Consider the following 23,470-nt stretch of genomic DNA (forward strand, 5'->3'; position numbering starts at 1 on the left):
TTTATGAAAAGAGGTTATCATTACTGTAATAAAATTCTAAAATGTAATTTAATGTAATTATGTGTGGTATTAGTGTTCTTTGTCTTAAATATTTGATACATTTATCATTACAGAATGTCTTCTGCATGACCTGGTGTAGTATTCTTGAAGGATTATAACTTCAGCACAGAGACGGAGATTAATATTTTAGGCAGGGGATTGGCATGACAGGCAAATTCTCCAACTGTATTACCATTCCTGAGCTGGATGCCAGCCAACAGTGGTACCTGTATAATGAAATAGCGCCCCTTTGCAGCAACAGCAATGTATGCTCAAAACTAGCAGTGCCAAAACCATTAAAATTGAGAACTCAGTCATTTAAAACAAAGAATGAATGGAAAAAAGTGTTTAACATTTAAAGAAATACAGAGAAAGAGCTTAGCTCATTCGGTATTTTCTGAAATTTTAATTAGTTTTGAAAGTGTTTTTTGATTTTTTAAAGGTGTACTAGACCCAAATTCCATATATGAGCCGTGCCATGAGAAAGACAACATAGTGGGTTTACAACCAGCATGGATCCAGACCAGCCTGCCCATCCATGCAGTCTGGTCAGGATCTTTGCTGTTCACTTTTAAAGCCTACTGGAAATAGAGAAACTGTTAGCGAACAGCATGGATCCTGATCAGACTGCGTGGATGTGCAGGCTGGTCTGGATCCATTCTGGTCACAAACCCACTATGTTGGCTTTCTCATGACGTGGCTCATATATGAATATGAACAAATGCTACATATAGTTATGTAAACATTGAATTAACAAGTTTATGAAGTCAACAGTACTATGCATTGGTTAAATATAGACACACTGTATGTATGTAAGGCTGAACACAGTATAAATGTTAAATTCCTCTAAGACACTGGAAGATTTTTCAACAATCTGCTGTTTAGTACTGCATGACATAAAATTATGAATGTAGCTCTACATACACAGTTGATTTATACATTATTAAGCAAAGTTAAATATATTTATTGATGATTTTCTACAGTAATTACCTAAATATTAAATATTTTAGTGAAGATATATTTTATGCAACTATATAAGTTGAAAAAAGTCACCTCCAGGAAGAATATTTTGAAATGATACTTTTACTTGAAAATTTATGTGAAAAATGAAGGAAATAGATGTTAAAATGAATTCTTTATTTTATAAAAAATGTTGTTGCCATGGAAACATAATTTGAGTATTAAGTTTATATGCTTTCATACCAGAGTAATATGACTTTTAATTATAATTATGTAAACAATTTAATGTTATATAATCATCACTGATACTTTTAATTTTCAATTTACACTGTCACTGAGCAATGCATCTTAAGTACATTTGAAGTTGAATGACACATTACAAATATTAGATATTTATGGAATTCCTTTTAGATATTTTTTAGATGAATATAAATCAGAAAAATCACAAATTCTAGTTCTTCTAGAGAACTAATATATATTTTATAAACTTACATGTTTGTATCAAATGTAGGCTAAAATGTCTGTTAAATTGACATTTAAAGCAATTCTTGTATTTTGTTGCTATGGAAACATAAATTGTGACAATTTTTTAAATATAAAATAGCATATTTATAGCAAGAATGAATTATCAACTGTGCTTATCATGTTAAATACTTTTGATATTGATGGCAAAATATGAAATTAAAATATATGATAAAAATAAATGATTTTAGTATTTGTCATTATTATTAAACAAAAAGTGCAAGTTTGCGATGGGAGTTATTGTACAAAAAATGCTATAATTTTGTTATTTTAAAACATGCAGGTCTAAAATTTTGAATTTATGTTAAGGACACATGTACAGTTCAGAATATGTGAAAAACTCAGTTTCCATAAAAATGTCATTTGGGACCATTTTGTCATGGCTTGTCACATTTGATGGTACACTGCATCGGCTGCAGGCAAATCACTGACCTGTTCTATCCTGGCCTTAACCGTGTCTGACCAACTATCATTTCTTGTTAAACATACATTCAGAATTGTTGGCTCTAATGTCGTTATTGGCCATACATCACCCCGCTTTCGTTTTGTTCCCTTAACATCAGCAACAGGTTGCCCACAATACAGACAATGTTCTTTGTATGAAAATTTAACATTTTTCGATCTCAGAGGTGACAATGGTGAATCATTAATTACTTTGCATTCCCTAGTGTCACGTTTTATACAATTTGGATTACAATAATGTTTTCTGCACTCAACATGAACATAGTCACCAGGTTTAACATGTAAACTGTCATTTCGTTTATCACAAGCATCATTTATACCATCACAGCCCTTTTGACTTAGCTTTACCGCCTTTGCTTGGCCTTCGATCTGTTGATGGCAAATCTTGCAGGAGTCCATCTAGAAATAAATAATGCATTTAACTTAATGTTTGGACAGTCCCACCATTTTAATATTGTGATAAATTATTGTATTTTAACAATAAAATAACAAAAGTGTTGGATTAATGTAATCAAGTTCGATTTAATAATCATTTATTTTATTTATAATACAAATTTTGGTTCCACATCTCATTAACATTGAAATAAAAACATGAGGTACGGAATTAGATCAAAATAATTACATGTATACACAATGATACATAGTTATGTATAGAATATATGAACGTCTTGTATAGCATTACTTTCTTTCATTCAAATCGGGAATAATCAGTCACGCCATTTTGCTTTCTACTCTTCTATTTACAACATGTATCTGAAAAGAGAAAAATCAAAATGTTTAGACAGATGAGGTTATATATAGAGCAGTATTATGTTTCGAATCAATTGTTTCTTAAGTGATAATGAAAGAGTTATTCAACATTTTATTAGAAGCTACTTTCCTAATTATTATTATTATTATTTGCTCATTTGTTAGTTTGATAAGAAATCATTAAATAAAGTAAATTACTTTCAACTAAATTTTTTTTGCTTATAGGTCCTCAGTTTTATATATCTCAACTCATTAATATCTTTATACCTGAAACTAATAGTATTCTCTAAAGATTCAACCAGATCAGGAGTGGCGGAGTTGATATATTGGCAACGCACTCGTGCTTCAAGCCTGGAATTCAAGATGATTATATTTTTGTGGTGGATATAATAAACTTAATATACAGCTACTATACATAACTATTTTGCACAGTCGGCCAGTCAACAAAGAAAATAGATGTCTATTTTTCTAAGTGAAAACGCTGATTTACAGTTCTTTATTTTTATTTGAGACGTTTTCCTTACAAATTTAGAAGTACATCGTTTGTTGTTAACGTTATAAACATCAGTGATATCTCATATACGAAAAACAATCAGTCACAACAGCAAGCATAATTTTCACAAGATGCCGCCATCTTACCTGCATAGTTTTGAAAACTGCGTATATTACACAACAGAATGAGCTGAAAGGTCCTTAGTCTAACCCTGAAATAAAAAAACAACAAATGATAATAATTATTATTTCAATAAAAAGTTACTTTAAGTGCATTTTGTTATTGTAATGTTTCAAAAATGCATCAGAGGCATTTTGACTCAATACGGTTCCGGCGTTCCATAGTTTTAAAAAACACAAAAATGGGGAGATATAAATCCCACTATAAATCGTATTTTTTATGTTTAGATAAGCAAATTGTTCACCGGAAGACTAAAAAACACAAATTTGATCGTTTACCGATGATATTTAAATGATGCTGGCGGAAATTCCTATTTGACCTTCAACACACAAAAAACCAGATAGAACTTATTTATCAGCAAATTTGTACATAAATAACGAGGAACGATAAATATTTTGGTAATTTTACATTAGTACATTGAGTTTTCGGGTATTTTAAAAGACCACTTACCATTGTTGAGCTAGTTTTTCTGCCTAAAGGTAGTTTGTTTACATTTGATGTTGTTGTTGTCGTCGTTTTTGCAGACGCTCGTCTGTGTTTTGGAGACGCTTTATCACATATGGCAAGCCGTTCCCGTCTTTCCAAAAATTTCGAAAATATCGTAATACAAACCCGTTTTTTTACTGTTTCCGCAACTTAGATTTTTCTAGACTTTTTATATGTTTTATATTATTCCTTACTTTATCTTCTGCAATAATAATATTTTCTGTTGCAATTTGTTTGAGGTGTATTCAGAGAACTCCTACACTAGTCCGGTCATTCTGGCTCAAATACACCCTTGACCTCAAACAAATTGCAACAGAAAATGTTGTAAGCGATTTTAAATCCTGAAACCATCCTGCTTAACATAGCAAAAGTCTAGAAAATCTAGATTGCGGAAGAGTATAAAAATCGAAGTCAAATTGATGGTTATTTAAGATTTTATTTTTCTAATTTGATAACTCAAAATTACACATATATCTCATTTTACAATCAATTGTACGGATAATATGCTTTATTATGTATCTATATATTATACTTTTATGGCTTGAACTAATAGGAAAGCAATTTTGATTTGAAAACAAATTTTTATATGTAACTTTTGTACATAAAATCAAAAGTGGGTGGGGTAATTTCATATGGCAACATGACATAAGAAAATTAAGTAACTGACAACATTCGACGAAATACATAATATACTGTCCAAAACACATAAAATGGTGTAATTTACCTACATCTTATAATTTTATTCTTAAATAAATGTAAATTAATCATTTTATGTACGTGGCGGCATTTAAATATTAATTTGGGTGGGGTAATTTCATACATGATAAAGACACCTTTCTATCACTGTACACTGTTCTACAATTGTTGTACATAAGTTAATATTACTTGTACACATCCTTAATACAAATACATGAAACGTTTGTAAATTGTTTACTGATACATAGGTTACATTACACAATGACCTTTAACATACCAGTTGACCTTTTAAAGGTCAAATAGAAACATATAAGAATGGGTGGAGTGATTTTATATGGCAAAATAGCACAAAAATTAACTGACAACACTCGATGGAATACTTAATAATGTCCAAAACACGTGCAATAATGTAATTTTATTTCTATCTCAATATAAAGTATTCAGTCTATGCATGTGCTTGCATTTGAATCAAAAGTGAGTGGGGTAATTTCATACATAATAAGGATTTTTTCTAAAGAAAAAAAAAGCACTTTTTAACAAAAACTGTTTTGAAATAGTTAACAATGGGTGTACACATCCTTAAAGAAACTACATTAAAAGAGTTTGTAAAATATTAACTGATGAGTATGTTAGATTACACAATGACCTTGATGTATATAAGTCCACATTTTAAAGGTCAAATTGAAACATATGAGTGGGTGGGGTAATTTCATAAGGCAAATCGGTAGAAAAAGTAACTGTACTAACTGATAACACTTGATGGAATACATAATACTGTCCAAAACACTGGTGCAATTTACCTACTAGTTGTTATTTAAAACCTACTATAAAGTAATCATTATATGAGACTGTTTGCATTTAAATCAAAATGAGGTGGGGTAATTTCATAGCATAATAAGGAACATTTTTCTAAAGTAACAATTGCAATGTTTAACAAAAGTTTACAATAGTTGTACAATGCTTCAAGAAAATACATAGAAATATTTTTTGAAATGTAAACTGATACCTTGGTAACATTACACAATGACCTTGAACCATATACGTTGATCTTTTAAAGGTCCAATGGAAACATATGTGAAACACTCGACACAAACATAATAATTCATAAAGTTTCTGAACGAAAATCAGTAAATAGTAGATAAATTTAAACAGTTCATATTTTATGTTTTACTAGTCCCTTGTCCCGTACTTATATTTTTATGAATACACTATAGACACCACCTTCTATCAGTAACTAAATTTTATATGTTTTGTTACATTTTAATTGACTCATAATGGTCACGGTTTTATTCCAGGTCAGCGTCTGTGTCGTTGAACTTGGCTACATTGGTGCAGCTAATGCCACGACACTCGGAGCATCCGGAAGAACATTCTAGTCCATTTTTCCTACATGTACATCTTTTTGTGTCGCACTGTTGTTTACATTTACATTTAACCATTTTCAAGAGCTTTTCCGGTGCGGGGGATCGGTCTGTTTTAATTGGCATCATCTTGTTTCCTTTCAGTTCAAATCCCCACTCCACTGGCGACAGATTTGAGTCGCTGTCTGCATATATCCATTCCTGGACTTGGAAATACGCTCTTAAAGTGTGATACTTGGCGGCATCTGCTGTTGGTGGCAATGTGCTAACTTGAACGTAGCTTGTGCTAGACATTACTTTTTGGGAACATTTCCTGATGCGCAATAAATTCAGGTTCTCAATGGACAACCCGCCATATAATGACACTAGTATCCGCTCACCAATGTCGATAATTGCATCTTTGTCTGTTTCTTTGAGAAAAGCATCTGCCAGAATACGTATTTCTTCGTTTGAGCGAAATGCCTTCAGTGTTGCCCCTTTGCTGATCCCGATCATATGAGATGTCGTATCACAACCCGATAGTGCATGAAGAACTGGTAATGTCCCACTTATCTGTTCGCCAAGTATTTGTTTGGTCTTTTGGATGTCCCATATCCGGACAACCTTTGAGGCGTTTTGTCTGGCTGCAGGCTTAAAAACGACCGATTTGTGACGTGAACGTATGTGGTACACCACAATCACCAATATATCTGTATCCTCGCCTATGATGACAACAACATTTGTTTCGGCTAAATCTAGAGCAGTTTTCACTATCAATACATCAGCATCCCCTTTCGCATGAACTACATCATATCCATTCTCCTCAAGTTCTTGGGCAAGCAAAAATATGAAATTTTGCTTGTTTTCTACATTTGACAAGAATATTTCCTTCTTAGATGCTAATGGTGTTGATTTTGTTATATACACCTTCGGTCCTGTGACACGCGGGTTCGTCTCAAGTGTGCAGTATCTTTCGTAGATGGCGGAAGTATATCCATCAAATACAATAACTGCATTTGGATATCGGTTGGATATGTATCGAATATAAGATTCACAAATTTCGGAAAACAACATTCCAGCCTTCCAAGGTACTTGATGTAACAAGGAGCCTCCATCAGTACGAACCTGACACTTTCATCTTAAGGTTTCCATTATGACTGCAATCTCCAACTTCCCATATTGCCTCAGCAAGTAACCATTCTGTGACTCTCTAAAGTCCATCGGAGCAAATAATAGGAAGGCAACACATAATTCATAGGTAAATACATCTGGAAGATCATCACTAAATCTCTGTGCTGCTATCGTCAACCGTGAACAGCAGTTTGGATCACCTTTAGTGGCTCGTCGTTAACTGATTTGTTGTGCTGCATCTAGAGTGACTGCTTTGATTCTTCTGAAGCTTACGTCGAAAACGTTTTGTCCAACCATTGCTGATACAACTTCTGTACCTATTTGTACTGCTTTGTGTGCATTCACGCTGGAATGCGATGTAACACCTGTTTCAATATTGAAGAGAAGGGTATCTTCTCTAAAAGGATTTCGTTCCTCCAAGTGTGACATTAAAGTCTGCGTATCTTTTCGATCTCTAATAATTCGCGACTTTCCACTATCTTTATGCTGCTCACTTGTATGGAATTCCTTCCCACAAAACGCCTGCATTGCGTTGTTTATAGCAATGCAGGCAGGCCTTGAGAGCAGCCACTGGGTGCGTTGCTGCTCACTCATGCCTTTACCTCGTGTCATCCCTCCTGCACTTTTTACCGACCTCATGAGGACCTGCTCGATCACTAAGTCTGCAGAAAGTCCTGCCCAATACCTATCACTGCGTCTCACAACATGATAACCTTAAAGGAAAGCCTTGTGTACATCTGGATGACTTTCATGAAGGTTCTGCATTGTCTGTAGGTATAAATAGACAGACTTCAAGTACAGATTATGTCCGGCCGCAGCAAAATAGGGTAACATTTCCTGCATAGCCTGCAAACCAAGTTCCCAGAATCCAGTTCTTTCAGCCGCAATGAATTTTTGCAGTATATCAGTCATTTCTAAATATTGAATCCATAAAGCAGCGGTTGGGTATTTCTTAATGTCTTGTCTAATCTGCATGCACTCTCTTTCTACGTAATCCAGAAGCTCATTCTGATAGACAGTGTCTACACTGGTATTTCCAGATACAAGTTGCTCGTAATATCTTACTAGGTTTTTCATATTAAGATGAACTGGAGCCGCGTTATTTTCCATCATATTGTTGTTCAAATCTGACTGTATTGAATGTGTATTTGACATGTTTATGTTTCCTACTGTAGAAGCATCTGTCAAACTGACATCTATCCTATCAAACTGTCTATCAGTGTCTTCATGTGTTATCATTTCTTCATGATGCATGTAGCTTCCTTCGTGTGTCTCCATTCCTTCAGACTTCTTTGTGTCTTTATATGTCATTACTTCTTCACATTTTTCCGTGTATTCATGTGTCATCACTTCTTCAGACCTTTCTGTGCTTTCAATTTTCATCATTTCTTCAGACATTTCGGTGACTTCTTGTTTCATCATTTCTTTAGAATTCTTGGTGTCTTCGTGTGTCATAATTTCTTCAGACGTCATCTCTGGGTCTTTATGGGTCATCATTTCTTCCTGTTGCATGTTGCTGTCTTCATGGGTCAGTATTTCTTCATGGTTCTTTTCTGTCTCGTCGTGTGTTGTCACTGCGTCATACTGAGTTCCAAAATATTGCCGCATTAGCAGAACATTCAATGCATTGCTTGCTAGAAAGTGAGCTCTCACCGCTCTTGAAACTGCTTTTCCGCTCATCATGTGTGGGATAGTATTTGATGCATATATTGTTTCCAACAGTTCACTTAAACCAGAGCCTGACATCAACTGACCAATGCATCCTAAGAAGCTCATGATACAATGAAAACCACCAAGTCGTACCAAAATTGCTTTAAGAGGGCTATTAGTGTTTTCATTTGCTACCACAGTCATAGCTTTCCAGTACAATGGCTGATCAAATGTTACAATGGCCGTTTGATTGTATCGCTTGGCATGATGCCCAATGTACTGTAACGTTGTGTAAATACACGACATATCCCCTGGTGACATATCTATCATTGGCAAAAATACAACCGAAGATTTCCCAGGATATTCACCTTGTCTCACCATTTGCATAAATCCGGACCATTCAGGTCCTTGACATCGTAAGGGCCATGTGATCTGCGCAAGCAGAGTTAATCTGGCAGTGCAGTCTGATGGGGTCCATTTAACCAATTCTTCTAATTGTAACGGCGTGCGTTCGTCTGCTGGTGGTGGTCGGTAGTAGGAAATTTCTACTTTTCCTGCTGCCAAAAGTTCGTCTGAGGACACAACCTGGCGCTTTACTGGTTTATTACCAAACTTCCCTGGGGTGACGCAAGCAATCATCCCCATGCCGTGAAATGTTCCATGCCCGTCTATGGTACACAAATTATGATCCACGTTGTCAGCAACGTACTGTATAAACGGACTATCTGAATCGCTATCCTGTTCTATATCACCATTGCCAGATATAGCAGCATTTTTCTCAAACAGTTCGACTTCTGTGTATGAAATACAAAAGCCAATACTGTTCAAGAGCTCTACAATATACTTTGAACCTGTAAGATGATGTGCCGACACTGCGAGCCCAAATTGTAAGGGGGCAATTATTGCTCTTGGTCGCGTTCCTTGCATTATTGCATGACCTATAGCGCTTATTTTTTCATCTGCATCTTTTTCATTGAATAACACACGTAACAGTAGATAAAGGCTGTCAGGTAAAAACTCTTTATTTGCTTCACGTGCTTCTATACTTAGTGAATCGGGATATAAAGTTTTATCGACTTCTTTTGATTTTATGTCACTCTTTATCAATTTTGCGGCAGTTTTTATAAGTTTCAGTTTTTCACTTTCTGTATTTCCAGATTTTTCATGACGGTAGAAATCATGCAAAATTGATGACGCAGTTCGTCTGAGAGTTACAGCATTTGCTTTTCCATTTATCTCAGTGATTATAGCAGCTTCACCAAAGTGTTGAATTAATTTTTGCTTGAGATAAGTAATGCTATATGCTTTATCGCCACACAATTCCACCATTTTATCTTGTAATTGTTTTATTGTCACTTGTTCATCGTCATTTTCTTTCAGGTATTGCATGACCTCCAAAAATGCGTTGTGCGCTTGTTCATCTTCTGGTCGACCAGGTTTACGCCTATTCGAGCTGGGTGGCTGTATCTGAAATTCCTCTGGTATATTTTTACCAGTTCTAAAATTAGAAGAACATATTTGATGGTACACTGCATCGGCTGCAGGCAAATCACTGACCTGTTCTATCCTGGCCTTAACCGTGTCTGACCAACTATCATTTCTTTTTAAACATACATTCAGAATTGTTGGCTCTAATGTCGTTATTGGCCATACATCACCCCGCTTTCGTTTTGTTCCCTTAACATCAGCAACAGGTTGCCCACAATACAGACAATGTTCTTTGTATGAAAATTTAACATTTTTCGATCTCAGAGGTGACAATGGTGAATCATTAATTACTTTGCATTCCCTAGTGTCACGTTTTATACAATTTGGATTACAATAATGTTTTCTGCACTCAACATGAACATAGTCACCAGGTTTAACATGTAAACTGTCATTTCGTTTATCACAAGCATCATTTATACCATCACAGCCCTTTTGACTTAGCTTTACCGCCTTTGCTTGGCCTTCGATCTGTTGATGGCAAATCTTGCAGGAGTCCATCTAGAAATAAATAATGCATTTAACTTAATGTTTGGACAGTCCCACCATTTTAATATTGTGAAAAATTATTGTATTTTAACAACAAAATAACAAAAGTGTTGGATTAATGTAATCAAGTTCGATTTAATAATCATTTATTTTATTTATAATACAAATTTTGGTTCCACATCTCATTAACATCGAAATAAAAACATGAGGTATGGAATTAGATCAAAATAATTACATGTATACACAATGATACATAGTTATGTATAGAATATATGAACGTCTTGTATAGCATTACCTTCTTTCATTCAAATCGGGAATAATCAGTCACGCCATTTTGCTTTCTACTCTTCTATTTACAACATGTATCTGAAAAGAGAAAAATCAAAATGTTTAGACAGATGAGGTTATATATAGAGCAGTATTATGTTTCGAATCAATTGTTTCTTAAGTGATAATGAAAGAGTTATTCAACATTTTATTAGAAGCTACTTTCCTAATTATTATTATTATTATTTGCTCATTTGTTAGTTTGATAAGAAATCATTAAATAAAGTAAATTACTTTCAACTAAATTTTTTTTGCTTATAGGTCCTCAGTTTTATATATCTCAACTCATAAATATCTTTATACCTGAAACTAATAGTATTCTCTAAAGATTCAACCAGATCAGGAGTGGCGGAGTTGATATATTGGCAACGCACTCGTGCTTCAAGCCTGGAATTCAAGATGATTATATTTTTGTGGTGGATATAATAAACTTAATATACAGCTACTATACATAACTATTTTGCACAGTCGGCCAGTCAACAAAGAAAATAGATGTCTATTTTTCTAAGTGAAAACGCTGATTTACAGTTCTTTATTTTTATTTGAGACGTTTTCCTTACAAATTTAGAAGTACATCGTTTGTTGTTAACGTTATAAACATCAGTGATATCTCATATACGAAAAACAATCAGTCACAACAGCAAGCATAATTTTCACAAGATGCCGCCATCTTACCTGCATAGTTTTGAAAACTGCGTATATTACACAACAGAATGAGCTGAAAGGTCCTTAGTCTAACCCTGAAATAAAAAAACAACAAATGATAATAATTATTATTTCAATAAAAAGTTACTTTAAGTGCATTTTGTTATTGTAATGTTTCAAAAATGCATCAGAGGCATTTTGACTCAATACGGTTCCGGCGTTCCATAGTTTTAAAAAACACAAAAATGGGGAGATATAAATCCCACTATAAATCGTATTTTTTATGTTTAGATAAGCAAATTGTTCACCGGAAGACTAAAAAACACAAATTTGATCGTTTACCGATGATATTTTAAATGATGCTGGCGGAAATTCCTATTTGACCTTCAACACACAAAAAACCAGATAGAACTTATTTATCAGCAAATTTGTACATAAATAACGAGGAACGATAAATATTTTGGTAATTTTACATTAGTACATTGAGTTTTCGGGTATTTTAAAAGACCACTTACCATTGTTGAGCTAGTTTTTCTGCCTAAAGGTAGTTTGTTTACATTTGATGTTGTTGTTGTCGTCGTTTTTGCAGACGCTCGTCTGTGTTTTGGAGACGCTTTATCACATATGGCAAGCCGTTCCCGTCTTTCCAAAAATTTCGAAAATATCGTAATACAAACCCGTTTTTTTACTGTTTCCGCAACTTAGATTTTTCTAGACTTTTTATATGTTTTATATTATTCCTTACTTTATCTTCTGCAATAATAATATTTTCTGTTGCAATTTGTTTGAGGTGTATTCAGAGAACTCCTACACTATTAACAAATTTCACAGCTTAAAATACTTACAGCAGTGCCCGTCGTCTGACATTTTTATTGAAAAATCGATCTGCATGCTGCTATTATTCTCATGGATATTGTTGAAATGAAAATAAAAAGCCGAAGCTGTGTTCCTTAGATAGACCAGTGTCAACGCTTTTGAATTTTACAATTAGACATATAGGTCACGGGCTTCGTTTCCATGGTAACATCAATTTAATTCAAGACACCACAATTTAATACTGAAAATTGAGCTTAGTTTTAGTATTTAAGTAACAAAATATCAACGGAAACTGGGAAATAGGTATAACAAATCAAACTGCCCAATTTTTATTTGTAAATGACCGTAATAAGTTACCTTTCAGCCAACTATATTCCCAATCACATCAGTTACCATCATCCATTTTCTTACATTCCGCATAACATTTCCATATAATTACATAAAAGAAGCAAAATATTGATCATTTTTCAGAGCAAAAGACTAATAAAAAGTATTTCAGCAAATAATGGCTGTTTGAAAATAGTTCAAATAAAGAAAAAGCACAGAATAACGTACTTTCAAAATAAAAGCTATTAATTTTGCGCGGTAACTGACACGTAACGTCATGACGTCAATGACGTCATTTTAAGGCAACACTGTTTTGAAGCGTTTCTGCGGCAATTCATTCATTATTTCTGCATAATTAAACCATTAAACATAAGATCGGAGGCAGGTTCAAGATTTATTTCCAGAAGAATGGATATACAAACACATTTAGTTTGTCGTAAACGTCGTCGTAAATGGTCAAGTTAGCTTCCGGTTGGACATGCGCACTTACAAATATCAAGGTAACCTACCTCCTTAATGCTTTGTTTAATGAAATGTAATTTGTATGAAATTGTATATCTTAGATTCTGAACATTTTTAATGTAAAGTTTGCTTTCTGCAGGAACATTTCACGGGACCTGTGAGGTAAAAATTGTACTCGTAATTTCTAAAGTATATACGGCTTTACATTTTATGTAAGAATAAAAACGAAAATTAACTATAGCAAATGATATACTTTACAATGTTGAGGCATAGGAATTATAGTCTTACAATTAATAAATATTAAAGGGACGTAATTTTAATAATAACATATTTGTAAAGCCTCCTATAGTTTTAGAGTTTTGTATTTTACAATCTATACAGTTTATAAGACAAAAGACATTTGCTCTTTCGAGTAAAAATTACAAACTAATAATCGATATTGCTTAATGTTTCTCCGATCAGTGTATCTGATGTCGATAGGTTTTTAACATTAAGCCTGCTAGCGGCGAGTGATTCTGTCTTTGCAACCAGTGTAGATCTTGATCAGCCTGCACATACGTGTATAGTCTTATCAAGCTCTGCACTGTTCGCCACTCAGTCAGTCATTATCTATTTGGTAAGCATCCCTTTTAACAGTCAATGGTACTGTCCAAATTGAAAGGTGGACAAGTTCATTATAGAAATTCAGCAGGGTAATGGTTAAAGGTCTTGTTTTTCTCTAAATGGCATGCATGTCGGCCAATAGTCAAAAGTATTTGCCGATATCCACATACTTGTTTTTCAAGTTTTGACCGTAGTCCAGTAAACATGTGTTCAATATAGACCGTAGCACAAACTACGGACCAGCGATTTTTTTTTAAGGAGGCATGTAATATTATTCAACAACACTTAGTTGCGTATAACTCGGTAAAGCAAACGTTTGCGACTGGAGGTCTATATAAAAGTACTAGAATTCTTTTAAAATATATCTTGTTTTTCAATTTAATCTAAAGGATGTATTTTCCTTATATCAAACGCTGCACAATGTCATTTAAATAAAAATGTCATAAATTGCATTAGTAGAGATAACGTTTTGTCCCTTTATCTTACTTAAAGCTTTTATAGAAGTACCTTTCTATTAAGACTGAAATATTCAGAGTAATATGATAAAGTAATTGCCGCCCACAAATGTTTCTTTTCGATCAATGATACGTTACTTATCTTGAAAACACATACTGTTAATTTACTTATACTAGAACACTAGCTTCTCAGATGTATAGCTGTATTCGAAGGAAAGCTAGCGTGTTATTTTTTAAGTTAAGAAGTGAGTTTATAAAATAGGTCAAGGACAGTCGTAAGGAAATCAGGTTTCTGTCCAATTCCTAAATCGCCTTTAGTATATGATCTAATAATAAATAAATTATGTTTTAACCAGTATATGCTACTTTAAAATGTACCTAGAAGTTATATCTAGAAGTTTATATTTTACTATATATATAATAATAAATGTGCACTAAATTTAAACTTATATGAGCAGCATGAGTCCCATATTTGTATTATGATGAGTTGGTGTGACATTTATCCATATTTGGCAGACTTCCAGCGATATCAGGTACACTTCCGGATGCACAAAATATCCAAATTCTATACTTTCACTGACAGTATCTACAAAGTAACATATATTTTACAAAATAAAACATAGTAAATTAACATTTTTTTGCTAGAATCCTCTTCTAGCGTAGTTAAATAAAGATGAAGTAAGAAACTGCGTCCCTTGAATTCATAAAATATAAAGAATATTTCGAAGTGACATCAACGTCATCAGATAACGCTGACGGTCACGTGCATTACATTCATATTCAATGATGCAGTAAACCATAAAATTATTTTACTCTTGTTTTTCAGTTGAACAGTAACGTAGAATATGTGCAAAAATAGGTTGTAAAAGAATGGTGGTGTGTCTGTAGTCGGTAGGCATACTAGACCAGAATTGGCCCTCGGGATAAAACTGAGGCTAATACCTCTCCTAGTATACCAATATCGCCTGAGGGAACACCAGTCCTGTACATTTGCGACGTTTTAAAAATGAATGACATAGATGAAATGATGCCTTTGCACTTGTAACTTTTGTTGAAATTTTAACCTGTTATACACAATGTAATGTTCTAAACGTGTAAGAATATTGAAATATGTACCTTCAGAATTATGAAACACATTGCCAACATGTATAAGTATATTCTCTGAAAACCAGTAGAAGTACAAAGAATATGGTCTTAACAATGAGGAATAAACATTGCATTCACATGTAATAACATGTTATGCAATTCTCAATGTTCAGTCTACGTTATTGTTACAGCTATGAAAATTACAATCATCATTCATGGTATTAACGTATGCAGAAGCCAGCGGGATTTGTTGGAGACCAAAACCAAACGTGCATGACACACAAACTAAATGTATCGTTTACATTGATGATGACTGTACAATTTCGGTACAATTCATACTGGGTTTATGAGTTTAATCTTTTCAAATGACTATATTTTTTGGAAAACTAATGCTTAATCGTTCTTATTATTTCTTGAAAATTTACTGTGTCATTAAACCGACACAATTGCTATGTTACACCAGACTTAATTGAATATTTTTTGTTCTTCATTGAAGTATTGCACAATGGTACCATTATCAAATACAATGTATACGCGAATAGAAGTTCGGGAAAGACTGGGAAGAAGTAACTTAACCCTCACGCATTTCGCTTGCCTATTTTATACAATAGATAGCAAATGTTGTAGTGGAATGACAAGGTCTTTTTATTGAATTGTTGCAAATGCATTTAGCATGTTATAAGAGTGCTAGAGTTTGGCTTAAAACTATTGAAAAGCATTTGCTTACGAGATGCAATATCAGATTCAATCAATCTTAAAGACAAAAAGGAAGATTTCCTGACAACTGCTGTAACTAAACATTTTCCAGAGAGCTCGTATCTTTCTTTTAACTGAATACAAAGCCAATACAAATGTAAAAACGTGTAATCTTGTCGTCTTCTTTAAAGGCTTTACAATCTCCTTTGATCTTTAAACGGAAGACTTTAATTTTTAATTATCTGAATTTCATTCGTTCACGATTTGTAATATCAGTTTGAAGTATTAAAAAATATTATTTTCAAACCAAACCTAACCTTGATTCGTGTAAATATTTATGTCTTCACCAAATGTCGGTTATTCACTTAGTGTCTAGCATAAAACGTACTTGACACAATTTTATTCACAGGAGTCTGACTACCAGTATATTCTCCAGCTCGCTGTAACGTTATTTGAAATGCAAATCACCATTACAGATACAAAATTTGAAGTTGTGTCTTATCTATAATAATTGAATGATCACCATATCTAGTTGTAGCGTGCCATTGCGGCCTGTTACAGGAAAAGCTGACAAAAACGTGTACACTATATATTTACATTGAGGGAAACTAAATAATAATAAGATATGATAATAATAATAGTAACAATAATAATGATAAAAATTGTTATAATAAACACTTTATCCCACAAGTACAATCGTTTGTTGCTTTTGTTGGGTTTAACCTCACACCAATTATAGGTCATATAACACTTTTCCAGCTTTGACGGTGGAAGAAGACCCAAGGTGCCCCCCGTGCAACATTCCATCACGGGCGGGCACCTGGGTTGAACCAATGACTTTCCGTAAGCCAGCTGGATGGCGTCCTCACATTGAGAATTTAATGCCCGAGTGAGACTTGAACCTACATCGGTGAGGGGCAAGCGATTTAAAGACAGCGACCTTAACCACTCGGCCATGGAGGCCCCTCCACAAGTACATGCAGTGCATGTTAGCAAGGATTAAAAGAAAAAGCGACGTTCCAAGAACACAGCCCTATTGAAAATAAATTCCTACAGTAGTGTATTGGTGTATATCCAACAGGTATGTGAACAAGAATATATAGACGAAGTAACACTTATTGACAAAACCCGACTACTAATCCACAATATGTTCCTGAGTCCTAACATGGTTGCACAACGCACGATATGTAAAGTATGAATATATATGAAAAGAAAACATAAGAACCATTCACGTTTGTACTCAAAGCCTTTTTTGTGTGTTGGGGCTTGGTGTCTTTTTCAACAATTTTTCAGTCATATGATCCACGATGTCCACTTGTAGCAAAGAGCATTATGCCCAGCTTTAAAGTACTGCCATACTGTAATATGACACGTGACTTGATACCTCAACCAGTCAAATAATACGGACACCGGGCTAAACCTGTCCTAAAACTATCCTCTGAATACTGAGAGCCAAGCGAGGTCGCTAATGGTACCATTTGTAACGTCTTTGGTATGACGCGGCCAGAGCAATTCCATGACGAAAACAACAAAGTAAAAGAACAAGTGCACATTAAATAGATACTAGAAAAACCTACATTATCATAAGAATACATAATTTAATATATAGTCATTTATATAAAATGTCTCCAGGCATAATATTCAACTGTCTGTCTGTGATATACCTTCAGGAAAAGAAATTTAATATAAATGTGACAGAAGAAGCGTAACATGCTTAGATCCTGGCAGACCACACCAGTGTTATTATAATTAAACATTTACCTGTCTATATAATTTAACATTAGCATTACAAGCTTTATATATTAAAACAGACGAAAATCCGGCGTAATTATCTAAGGACGCATTGTATCACGCAAATGACATCTTACATCTTAAAGTCAATTTGAAAAAATATATTAGTGTTGTGTTGACTCCAAAAGTAATCGACTTTAAAATCGGAAGAGAAAATATGCTTCTATTTATAACTGGAAAATAGTCGAACGAATATTGATATATCTAAGGGCTTTAACAACGTTGACTTACACGGGAAATGAAATTGTTTTATCGTATTGTTCATTTCTTTATTTTCATATTTTTAACAAGAAGGTGAGTTTGCTTGATGTTTTTATAATAGTTCAATTTAATAAAAATACCTTAAGAGATCGTGACACATTTTTGAGTTCCACAGAAGGCGCTCCTAAACATTTAATATCACAATTATTTATTTCTTTAAGAATGATGGTATGTCATTATTAATGTGGCACGCAAAACTTTTAACGGATTATCTAAGTCAAAAGCTGACTGTTGCGTGTTTATAATCAGCAGTGTCTACATTTTTGTATCAGTACGAAAGTGTCAACCTTATTAAGTCTAACATGAGGAGTAAATCGCACCATGCATGCTATTTTATAATTAACATTTTCTACCCACTTAAATGCTGTAATTGACATTTTAACATCATGCTATGTAGATCTACATCAAAGAACGGCTGGTATATTTTGTACCAGTAATGAAACGTATCTGATAACAACTTAACGCATGCGAGCTTGATTTAAAGTTATGACTTTACCACATTGTATGAAATATGTGCGAAATTAGTATTTAAGTTTTTACTCAAAGCCAAATTACATTCTACTTAAGTGTCAACAACTACTTCAAAAATTAAATTTATCTAATAACAGCTTATTCTTATTTTAATAAACCTCAAGAAAACCGAGCCTAAACTAATTATATTGTTTCGTTGAGCTCTTATAACCATAAGGACTTCACAACAGCATTCTTTAAGTACCGTGTGGTAGACGTAAAATACTTCCCTGTACATTGACTCGCTGGTGTTAAAGTTTTGGATCTTTTGGATCATAGAGTCCAGCTAAAAATGGTTTGCACAACAGAGTACCATTTAAACCGGTGCTAAGATCGTGAAGTGTAGTTGTATATATTAATTCCATGAACAGACTTTAGCAAACTGAGTCTGCTATTGTTTTACTTGGTAGCCTTCTATGCTTAAAAAGAATTTCCATTTAGCTTTTATAAACAATTATTATGATTATATTGATATGTTTAAAAAAAAAGACACAGAGCAATACGACACCACATGTAAAAGCTATCGCAATGCATATTGTTCATGCGTTCATTGACTCAGGAAGAATATCTCTGGGAGTTAACCTACCAGCTTTGTTTCCGGACTCCAAGTAAGAAGTTGTGATACACTTTCAAACTTCAAACAATGAATCAGAACCACGACAAGAAGGAAGATGTCCCATGATTTTTAAGTCAATGGATTAAACGTAACGGTCACAGGGACAACAAGTTAATTCCTTGTTACACGAAGATATAATTTTCATCAGGAATTATACTTCCTTGTAACAACATATAATATTTAATAAAAATGTGTTTTTATACAGTCTCAATCAGACCGAGCCAGCAACATTTTCATTTATGTCGTGTTGGGCGACCTGTGAATTTCCACTTTTTTATTCTATAGTTTCTCACTAATTTCAAAATGCTTTTTTAGTATTAAAACTGACATAAATTACGTCTATTTGATATAAATATTTGAAAGCTATTGATAATTGAAGATTTCCAAAAAACAAAAAACAAAACAACAACTGTTACAACAAAACACATTAAAATATTTGTAATTTAAGGTGAGAGATTGAATAATTTCCCCTTTTCACATGAAATATAAATTTCATAATATGTTTTCGATTTCTAATCGTCTTAACAATTCAATTCTGTTTGAACTGTTGTTATGCAGTTCACTGTGACAGGCCGTTTCTTACAACAATGTGCACTTATCCAAAGCTGGTTACTATTTTACATTTTGTTCCTTTGACATAAAAGTATGCCATTACATTTTGTTCTTTATTCTAACAAGTTAATAATTTAATTGTATAAAAAGTGTACATATATGACAGTCCGAATGAGACAAAATACCCAAAGTTAGGAAAACTTCTTGCGATAAAATTGCATAATTTTATATGACTCTTATACCACTGTTTACTAGTCTGACCACACCCTCAGCCTCACCCTTACTTGCTGTATGCTTCCTTTTTTAAGAACATAAATCAGCTTTTTGTTTGTTAGCTTAAATACGATTTAAATTTTGGTGGAGGTTAATAAATACACAACTTAAGACTTGTTAAACAGGAAAATTGTCTGCCTCAAAGCTTACGTGAAATTTCAGTAAAAAAAAGATGATCGGCAGAGTGTAGCTGGGAAATAAATAATATAAAAGTTTAGTTAAAACCTGACTTTGAAGGTCTGCTATTATGAATGTGGTCCGTACAGAAATTGAAAAGTTTTGCCGTGGAAAGTGATTGAATGTCAAGGTTAAATATCTATACATCAGTGTCAATGACGTGTGACTAAACGTACGTCATAAAATAAATGGGTTATCAGTAAGGTTAGATTTTGTGATAGACAAACAAAGCAAAAACAAAATGCCTCCACGTCGTTTGATCCAATAATCCGGCATAACTCTACTGGTAAAAAATACTTTTTGAAAATCGTACAAGTCAATTGTGTGAAAGTATATCATGGCAACTACACACAAGAGAAAAAACTTTCACCAGAAACTGTTCTCTACCTTGTGGACTTCGACTGACAATATTAATAGGTGAACAATTGATTGTGCCTGGAAGCTGTTACTGGTTTGTGTTACATGCAGTTATGTACTAGTTAAACGACTTTCTATAAATTTGTTTAATTAGTATTTTAATGAAATTTGACTGAGCACTGCAAAAGACACAGAGTGAAAAAATAAACACTTAGCATAAATGTTTGGAATATCTAAAAATACCTATGATACGTAACGCAGCAATGAGATTTGCCACCTTATTCACGTAGCATAGGTCATTATAGGTAATGAAAACGGGCTTAATACGTCTGTGCAGAAAAATCACGTCATAGTGGTGCTTATTTTCAGTTACGTTACACTTTTAATTCGCATTCAGTGCCCCTTAGAGACAGGCAATGGGGTTATACATATTGCACGATATTTCATAAAACATTTCTTTTGCATACATAACCAGAAATTAAAGTGCGAGCTGCATGAGAATGTATATCCTGTGACATTTACTTTGTATTTTGCAGCCGATTAACTGACTTCTCCAGGTTTGACAGTGTCTAACCTCACACAACCAAAACAACAAGATACTTACGAATCTTTCTTTTCTTCTGTACAAGCAAATATGCTACAGATGTCAGGAGAAAAATTAGAATTAAGTTGTTCTTTTTAAAACTAAAGTCAGTTGGGATCATCGTAATGAAGACAGAAAAAGTCGCTTTAAAGGTTTGCTTTTAATATATTTATACACGAGCATTTTTGTGTTTTATATGCCATGCCTTTTTGTTTCCATTACGTGTGTTAGAGATTCACCTGGAGGGGATTACTTTTATTTACACTGTCCCGTGTCTTTGGAACATGGTGGGGGTAAGAGTGAGGTTGGGTGCGCACCATAAACCGGTTTAAGCTTCCCAGTGGTGTTTTTGCCACTGACCGTTCCAAGGCGGTGCCCCACTGTGTTCCTTTGTTTGTTCGTTTTGTACTCCTGTGTGTGCGTGTGTGTGTGTGTTTGTGGCGTGCACGTCTGCGTGCTGTGGGTTTCGTTTTGGGGAGGCTGCGTTTTTGGTACGTTGCATTCCCTGTTTGATATGTGTCTTTGTTTTTTACACAGTCTGTTTTGTATGTCAGAATATATCATATAGTTGATCACATCAAAATGTGTCAGGAAAATGTTCAAAAAGAATGAATAGTCACAAGTTTGACTTAAACAATTTTCCAGATACCTTTAATGTTTCGGAATATTTCAACTAAAATATTTACACCCATACAACTGTCCAAACAGATATTTCGTCACTGTCATGTGTACAAATTATAGAAAAAAAATCTTTATTTGTAACACTCATTGAAAGATACAACAACAATTTCCGGTTTAATTGTATCATTTGTACCAGAAATGCAAGTTCTGTGTGTACGATAAGCAAAGGTAAGCAGTATTTAAATGTTGGAATTATTCATATTTTCTATAAAAATGCGTTAGGATACTGCAGTGACAAACAATATCTTACCGTAAATCAACCAAAGGTACTTGTTGTTATTCATTATAGAGAAAAGGTCAAATAATATTAGTTCTGACACATGGGATCTGGAAACGAAAGATTGGGTATTCCTATCTAGCCGAATGGCAGCTTTCAATCTATTTCTAAGAAGATACAAAAAACTTGTGTTTCAATGATAGGTATGTAAAAGGAAAAGCATTTAATTTACAATTGCTAACATTAGCAAACAAAATTATTACATACTTGTTTATAGAGCAACATCTTATTTGCAAGGCTAATGGGCTATGGTAATGGCCAACCTTGTCTGTGCTAATGACAACTGATGGGAATATTTACGTCATTAACGTAGACGTGTGATAGACGTAAGGCATATTTGAAATCTACTTAGCCTGGAAAATTTTCTTTTTCAGTTGTATATATTACAGATACAAGTCGATAAGAGACGACGATCTGACGCCTACACTGAAGGAAAAGGAGGTGCTATTTAACAGGAACATGACATCGTGTCATTTTAAAATATTGCTTACGCACTTGTCTTAACAGGTTATTCAACTTTTGATCATAAATATAGGTAACCTTTCCAGATTCTAAAACTAAAGCCCTTTATACAACAAAGCGATTGTTGGTATGTGCATTTTGTGTTCGCAGAAGATACTTAGACCAATCGTATTTGATTTGAAGATATATTGAATGAACAAACCAGCTACTCCGCCATTTACTTTTTTGCCAGTATCTTAACAGTACTCAATGTACTTTTGCTTTTTTAAATAGACGTACCTTTAGAACAACAAGAGGCTGTTAACATATCAATGCATTTTTTTAGCTATTTTTGTCTCAAACGTCTGGGTTTGGACAAACAAGTTAAACAGCTGAGTCTTTCAGTTTTTCTTGCCATTGATAGTCTAGCGGGAAAATTGTTATAAAGTAGAACGAATTATTAATATCCAATACAATCCAATAAACGCAACGCTGCCGGTGTAATGAAGTATTTCGACCCCCATAGAATAACGACCCCCAGGTCATTATTCTATAGAAAATGTGACTCCTTTCCTGTAAAATATTGACTCCCCTTATAAAAACCTGACTCCCTTTGAAAACTCTATAGAATAACGACCCCCCGGTCATTATTCTATAGAAAAATTGACCCCTCCAAGTAAAATACTGACTGCCTAAAGATGACTCCCTTCGAATCTCATAGAATAACGACCCCGGTTATTATTCTATAGAAAAAGTGACTCCTTCCATGTAAAATACTCACTGCCGAAATTACTACATTCGAACTCTCATACAATATCGATTCCCGGACATTATTCTATTTTAAAAAAGTT

The 23,470-nt window shown here is 33.8% G+C and overlaps 1 protein-coding gene and 1 long non-coding RNA gene across 2 annotated transcripts; both read right to left on the reverse strand.

Annotated features, from left to right (window-relative positions):
* Positions 1-2,669: 2,669 nt before the first annotated feature.
* Positions 2,670-3,430, reverse strand: LOC128558157 (uncharacterized). Its single transcript, XR_008371548.1, has 3 exons — positions 3,373-3,430; positions 3,001-3,084; positions 2,670-2,736 (listed from the first exon to the last, which is right to left on the reverse strand). It is a non-coding gene; the product is annotated as an uncharacterized LOC128558157 (long non-coding RNA).
* Positions 3,431-7,773: 4,343 nt separating this feature from the next.
* On the reverse strand, positions 7,774-12,456 carry LOC123555339 (uncharacterized). Its single transcript, XM_053546947.1, has 5 exons — positions 12,171-12,456; positions 11,686-11,750; positions 11,314-11,397; positions 10,979-11,049; positions 7,774-10,695 (listed from the first exon to the last, which is right to left on the reverse strand). The coding sequence occupies exon 5, from the start codon at positions 10,693-10,695 to the stop codon at positions 7,774-7,776; it is 2,922 nt and encodes a 973-aa protein (XP_053402922.1). The 5' UTR covers positions 10,979-11,049; positions 11,314-11,397; positions 11,686-11,750; positions 12,171-12,456.
* Positions 12,457-23,470: the final 11,014 nt, after the last annotated feature.

Source organism: Mercenaria mercenaria, chromosome 6 (genome assembly GCF_021730395.1).
Source record: "Mercenaria mercenaria strain notata chromosome 6, MADL_Memer_1, whole genome shotgun sequence".
Classification (NCBI taxonomy): Eukaryota; Metazoa; Mollusca; class Bivalvia; order Venerida; family Veneridae; genus Mercenaria; species Mercenaria mercenaria.